Source organism: Babylonia areolata, chromosome 6, assembly GCF_041734735.1.
Source record: "Babylonia areolata isolate BAREFJ2019XMU chromosome 6, ASM4173473v1, whole genome shotgun sequence".
NCBI classification, from domain to species: domain Eukaryota; kingdom Metazoa; phylum Mollusca; class Gastropoda; order Neogastropoda; family Buccinidae; genus Babylonia; species Babylonia areolata.
The window spans coordinates 51,441,473-51,449,022 of record NC_134881.1 but is presented as its reverse complement, the minus strand read 5'-3'; the positions used below and the strand labels follow the sequence as shown (position 1 = coordinate 51,449,022).

At 43.9% G+C, this 7,550-nt stretch overlaps 1 protein-coding gene across 1 annotated transcript in view; it reads left to right on the top strand.

The window, feature by feature from the left end:
- The window catches only part of LOC143283133 (sorbitol dehydrogenase-like), a 22,695-nt gene extending 19,034 nt beyond the window's left edge, over positions 1-3,661 (top strand). The window contains exon 10 of the mRNA XM_076589273.1: positions 3,034-3,661. Coding sequence (XP_076445388.1) covers positions 3,034-3,193 — 160 coding nt within the window. The 3' untranslated portion in view covers positions 3,194-3,661. The remainder of the gene's footprint in view (positions 1-3,033) is intronic.
- Positions 3,662-7,550: the final 3,889 nt, after the last annotated feature.

Genomic DNA, 7,550 nt, shown 5'->3' with positions numbered 1-7,550 from the left:
CGCTGCACTATGGTGACACTCTCTTCCAAAAGAGGGGAACTGGGATATCTCAAAGAGAAATGTATTTTGACAAAATGTGACACAGCACAGCACAACACAACGCAACGCAACGCAACGCAACGCAGCCCTACGCAACCCAACGCAACGCAACACTACCCTACACTACACACTGAGCGCTGGACCAGTCTGTGCCGATCTGTGGCGTGGCGGCATGTTGCACCACCGTGGAGACGTCATGGCACGATCGGTGAGACGTCTTGGCACGATCAGTGAGACGTCATGGCACGATCAGTGAGACGTCATGGCAGGAGACGTCATGGCACGATCAGTGAGACGTCATGGCACGATCGGTGAGACGATGAGACGTCATGGCACGATCAGTGAGACGTCATGGCACGATCGGTGAGACGTCATGGCACGATCGGTGAGACGTCTTGGCACGATCAGTGAGACGTCATGGCACGATCAGTGAGACGATGAGACGTCATGGCACGATCAGTGAGACGTCATGGCACGATCGGTGAGACGTCATTGCACGATCAGTGAGACGTCATGGCACGATACGTCATGGCACGATCAGAGAGACGTCATGGCATGAGACGTCATGGCAGGAGACGTCATGGCACGATCGGTGAGACGTCATGGCACGATCGGTGAGGCGTTGGACTTGTGATCCAGTGTTCACTGGTGATCGATGCCTCTTTCGGCATTGTGTTGTGTCTTTGTGAAAGGCGCTTTACTCTGATCTTACTCACTTCACCCAGGAGTGAAAGGGTTACCTGACTTCGGCTTGGGAAGGGTTAAAAGCGGCGGAAAGAGAGGATTGGGCCCCGCCTTGCTAGTCCGAGCCCTGGGCACGTGGCTATGAAATCACTGTCCCGAAGGCCGAAAAAGCTGTCGGACCTCTCTGTAAGGTTGATTTGATTGAAACCCCTTCAGTGCCAAAGGAAAAAACAATAGAAAGTTTTGTTTCAAGTCATAAAGCAATATCCAAAACAAAAAGCCTAAAACTGAGTAAATGCTCTGGAGATATATCACTCCGGATACACTGTGAATTTTCAACCTTCCGGAGATGTTTCCCCTTCTTCTGATGACATCATCAGTCACGTGACTATGCACGTACGTGATACGTTCTGTGGCACTCAAGGTAAAAAAAAGAGGGGAAGGGAAGGCCGCACAACACCAACAGGCATGCAACAGCTGTTTGGCCGAAAAAGAAAGAGGCATGTGTTCATGTACATATAGGTATATACATATACATGGGTTTTCCTCTTGGCACAGTCCTTGTCAGTCAGGAGTTAAAGTGTTTTAGTCCGCCAGCGGTGCTGAAAGATTTCCTGTGTCGCTGTTTTGTTTTCTGCTTTCAGCTTCACAGGAAAGCAGTTTGCACCAAGTATGCGATTTTAGAGTGGAAAATGTCAGGTAACGAAAGGTTCTCTCTCTCTCTCTCTCTCTCTCTCCCCTCCGCCCGCCGTCTCACACGTTCAGCGTATCTGCGTTTTAACTGACCCATGACAACCTTTTTCAGAGATAAGAGTCACTTCAGTTCACTTCAGTTCAGTTCAGTTCAGTTCAGTTTCTCAAGGAGGTATCACAGCGTTTGGACAAATCCATATGCGCTACACCACATCTGCTAAGCAGCAGATGCCTGACCAGCAGTGTAACCCAACGCGCTTCCTTCTCACTTTTCACAAACTGTACACAACGACTGCTGCTGCCACTACTACGGCTGCTACTACTGCTACTGCTGCTGCTGCTGTACATTTATATAGTGCTCACCCTTGCGGCGCATTTATCAGAAGTCTACTATGAATAAGACACAGCAATACGGTTTTTTTTCCAAAAACATGTCAAGACACAAACTCTCTAAAAACTCAGTTTTAGAAACACTTTAACATCACTTATTCTCACACATCTCCCGCCTCACCCACACGCCCACACCCGCCACACAGACATATCGACACACACACACACACACACACACACACACACACACACACACACACACACACACACAAAGAAGGTTGAGGTGTGAGAATGATCTGTATTCCGAAATATTATTTGGACGACGTATGTTTGGAGAATGGTCTATATTCCGAAATATTGTTTGGACGAAGTATGTTTGAAAGATTTGAACTGAAAGATTCAATAGTGGAGCAGTGTCATATGCTTCGTGATAGAGGTTTTAAAAAAAAGGACCATCAGTGTGGACAAGCACGCCCCCCGTGAACAGGGTATTTTAGCTCCATCTATTTCACGTTACCGCTGCACTTCCAAACAACACAAAGACACACAGTCCCAGCACTGACGTGTGTTCTGATGCGCTATTCGAAAGGGAAAAAGTTTTCTGCACTTGTTTACTGTTGATTGTTCCAAGGTCTTGGCCTCAGAAGGCATCTGTGGCGCGCGCGCTCGCTCGCTCACACACACACACACACACACACACACACACACACACACACACACACACACACACACTCCCACACACACGTACGTTCGCTCGCTCGCTCGCTCACTCTCTCTCTCTCTGGTCAGACGTTCGACTTCAGATTCAGTGTTCACCAGTGATCACTAGGCCTTGCGCCTGGATGCTAGTCATCCGGATGAAACGATAAACCGAGGTCCCGTGTGCAGCAATCACTCAGCAAACGTGGTTTCAGTGGTTTCTCCATTACAATGGGAAATCATTTACAACTTAGTCTTTTGTGAAGGACTATGATTCTCAAACTAGGAGGCAAGGAAGATTTATTTGCAGTGGCTGTTAGTGCTACAGCCTTGGAGGCTAGCTGGCCTTTGGGGACCGTTCCAACACTGACCGTCCTAAAACCCTCTTGGCTGAGAGAGTGGGGATGTAACTTGGGCAAGGCACTCTCCAACATAATCAAATTCTAGCATAGATAGTCGGGAGAGCAGTTGCCTCCTCTGCTGATGTGATGGTCATAGTCGGACGCGACTGACAATCATTCAAGTAAGGAAGTAAATAAACAAGCAAGCGAGCACAAAGGCTGGCACCAAGGTTCTTTGTTTCCTCAGATGGCCGACAGCTGTGGAGATGGTGGCATCGGGAGCCATTGACGTGAAGCCCATGGTGACCCACCGCTTCCCTCTGGAGGACACGCTGGACGCTTTCCTCACCGCCAGGTCCGGCAAGGGCGTCAAGGTCATCATCGACTGCGAGAAGAAAGAGGCGTGAGGGGCCCGGACTGGGTGAAGGGGCCCGGACTGGGTGAAGGGGCCCGGACTGGGTGAGGGGCTTGAATAAAGTCTGTCAAAGTCCTCAGTTGTGTACCGCCCCCTCGGAATCTGGGTCGTCCTTATTGTTTGAAGCGAGGAGTTCAGTTCAGTTCAGTTCAGTTCAGATTAGTTCAGTTGCTCGAGGAGGCATCACTAGCGTTCGGACAAATCCATACACGATACACCACATCTGCCAGGCAGATGCCTGACCAGCAGATTAACCCAACGCACTTAATCAAGCGAGGTGCTTCGTAATGTGTTGTGCCTTGTGATGAACTTGTCAGCGTTGAAGATGTTTCTGCAAGAGATGCTGAAAATCTGTTTGATATTCAACATCCAAAATTATCATCGCTTGCTCCGCGAATACCGCCCCCTCCCACCCTCCCCCTTTGTTTTGTTTTTGTTTTTTGTTGATTATGTCTGGGCTGGTTGTTGAATGAGGCATGTCGCATTTTCATGTTTTTTGTTTGAATGAAGTGAACTTAGAATCGAATCAGCCTTTTCAGTCTTGTCATTGTATTTATGTTGTGTTAGTGTCGACTTAAGTACTTTTTTTGTTTCATGAGACTCTAACTCATAGAATTACAGGTAACAAAAAAACAAACATCATTAATAAGTACATCAGTTTACACTTTAAGCTGTTTGCTATTCTCTCCTGTGATTGTGTCCGATTGTAAATTGCACATAACAGAGGAAGAGTCATCGCCATAGCCAAGTACGAAAAAGAAAAAAAAGGAAAAAAAAGAAGAAGAAGAAAACCTCTCCCCAAAATGTGACAAACAAGAGAGGCAAGGCCTTCAAGACTCACTTGTGATACACTTTTAAAAAAAATCCAAGCTTTTTATGTATTGAGTATAATTTCAAAATGTAATGTTTAAGATGAGAAATATCAGTTTAAAGCAAATTAAGTCCCCAAGCATTAATTACAGAGTAATTTCCCTTTTTTACTATCTGCACCAAAACGTTTGCAAAATAATTAAAACTTCCATGCTTAGCAAAAGAAGTTCCTGTTTGAACAAAAAATGATAATAATGACTGCTCTTGTTGTTGGGTCAGAATATCAGATCAAAGTGCCAAGTTTAGAGAATACAAAAAATATAAATATAACAGTAAATGCAGTTTGCATATAATTAGGCTTCATATTTGATTTTTTTGTGCCCATCCCAGAGGTGCAATATTGTTTTAAACAACATGTCTGGAAAGAACTTAATTTTTCCTATTTTTATGCCTAATTTGGTGTCAACTGACAAAGTATTTGCAGAGAAAATGTCAGTGTTAAAGTTTACCACGGACACACACACACACACACACACACACACACACACACACACACACACACACAGACAACCGAACACCGGGTTAAAACATAGACTCACTTTGTTTACACAAGTGAGTCAAAAAGAAGGAAGAAAAGGAAACGGTGCAGTGTAAAACCCGAAAGCTGTCAGTTTCCCGACCATTTTCGGAGGCAGTGCGCTTACAAATCGATTGAACAGACCAAGAAGAGCATAGCAGGAGTGAAATGTTCATATCCCGCACTGTTACGATGTTTCATCCTGATCTTTTCTTTGTCGTCCACCTCCACAGCAGGTTCAGCTAACTGATAGGGAGGGTGTGCAGCGCGCTTTCGTGGTGGATTGTTCGTCGCTGGGAGAGCGAAAAGTAGGTCATATGACGACATGGGTAGCCCACACCATAACTGGCTTCTCTGAGTTTGCGCTGCTTTTGTTTGGACAACTTTTCGGCAGAGTTTATAAAATGGATCTGTTCGAATACATAATGGCAGATATATGACAGAAATCACGCTCAAAGTAAACACAGAAGACTAATTCAAATAATGGGTGTAATTATAAAACCAAATATATCTGGAAAACTTGCAAAAAATGGTCACCGAAAATGTTCAAAATCCTTTCGTCGGAACAGCGAATTCCCACGACGAAATTTTAGCCTTTCTGTGGCCTGAAAAGAAAAAGAAGAAAAAGAAATGGAATCGCACATGAGCACGCAGTTCTCACTAAAAAATAACCAGGGAACCCCGACGAAAATCCAACGAAAGCGGGCCTGCACACCCTTCCTGAAAGTCTCCTCACCTAAGCCTGTCTGTTGAGGACGGCCCTTTAAGCCTCGTGCAGTCACATTCATCCACACGGACCATAGGCTACTGGCTGTATCTGGTCGCAACCAAAATGAATTGTCCAATCATCCAATCCATTCCGTTCACGTCTTATACAGCCGATCGCATAGTACATTTCCAGACGAGTTAAAAAGACTGAGGTTAAACTCAGCCCCAATAGCTTTTTACGGCCAAAAGGGCAGTGAATTGGAGTTTGGTCTCTGACCGGATAGGCGCTATATAAGTATCAATAATAGTCAATAAGAGGCGCTTGTATAAGTATCGGTAATTGTTAATAAGAGATGGACGCTGTATACGTATCAGCATGAGTCAATAAGAGATATGCGCAGTACAAGTATCAATAATAGGTTATAAGAGATAGGCACTATATCTTTATCAGTAATAGTCAATTAGAGATGGACGCTGTTTAAGTATTAATAATAGTTTATAAAAGAGTATCAGTAATAGTCAATAAGAGATAGTTGCTTTATAAGTATCAGTATTAGTTTTTAGAAATAGGCGCTATATATTTATCAGATTTATCAGAAATAGTCAATAAGAGATAGGCACTGTATAAGTATCTGATAAGAGATAGGCTACATATTTATCAGTAACTGTTACAGCGTCTTAGGCTATATATTTATCAGTAATTGTTACAACGTCTTCATCCTAAGGAAGCTGGGTCCCAGTCCTCTCAATCCGCCGTTTTAACCTCCACCCAGCTGAAGTCAGGTAGCCATTCACACTGTGGATGGAGTAAAGAAAACAGGAGTGAAGCGCCTTCCAGAGGACAACACAGGCCGATACAGGGACCCGGGCCCTGGTCAGTGGTGAACACTGGATCACAAGTCCAACGCCACGGCAATTCTGGCACGGTGTCTCCAGACGAGCACCAATCTCAACAATGCACACGCGATCAACTCTCGATACCCACTTTGAAATTTGTGTGACAGAAGACGGGCGCAATAGCCGAGTGCTTAAAGCGTTGGACTTTCCATCTGAGGGTCCCGGGTTCGAATCTCGGTAAAGGAGCCTGGTGGGTTAAGAGTGGGGATTTTTCCTATCTCCCAGGTCAACATAATTATGTGCAGGCCTGTTTGCGCCTGAACCCCCTTCGTGTGTATACACAAGCAGAAGATCAAGCACGCACGTTAAAGATCCTGTAATATATGTCGGTGTTTGGTGGGTTATGGAAACAAGAACATACCCAGCATGCATCCCCCGAAAACATACACGTAAAAGCCTACTCGTGTACATACGAGTGAACGTGGGAGTTGCAGCCCATGAACGAAGAAGAAAAAGAAGTGTGACTGAAGCCTGTCTTCTTCTTCTTCTCTTTTTTCACTCTCTAATATTCTATTTATTTTATAATGATTTGATCTTTTCAATAATATGTGTCGTTGCGTCGTACTTAGGTTGTGTACGTGTTTTTATTTATGCACTTTATTTTCATGTGTGTGTGTGTGTGTGTGTGTGTGTGTGTGTGTGTGTGTGTGTGTGTGTGTGTGTGTTATCTTCAGTTTAACGTCTATTCACTATAAGTGTGTGTGTGTGTGTGTCTGTGTGTGTCTGTGTGAGTGTTTTGCCATTGCTTTGTCTTTTTTTCCGCTTTCTTTCTTTTTTGCCCTTGAGGCTGGATGTAAAAAAGCAGCTGTGCTTACTCCACTACCATCGTGAAATAAAAATTCGTTTCGTTTCGTATTCCCAGCTGCCTGTTACGCCAGGTAAAAAAAGAAAAGAAAAAAAGTCAATAATCAAGCACTTGACAGAAAGGTTAGTGCAGTATAATAACAGTTTGTTGTCATATTGGCAAATGTTATATGAACCAAAAAAACAACAACAAAAAACCCAAACAATTTTATAAAAATAAAGGTGGGAAAACTGGAGTAATGATTATGCTGTTTTGACAAATAGACACAATATGGAGACATTGGTATGTTGACTTCTTTAACATGTTGTTTATTTCCATTTTAACAAAAATTACACACAGACAATTGACATGAGTACATGTGTGAGAAAAGAAAAAGGGGACAAACAGAAGACACACGAAAAAAAAACCCCAAAGAAACAAACACAAAAAGAAAAAAGCCCAAAACAAACCATGATACGAAATGTAGTATTCTGAGGAAAACAACACGAATAGACTAATAAATCGTTTAGACAGGTCATCAGATATAAGAGAAAACACCAGTAGTAGGCCTCC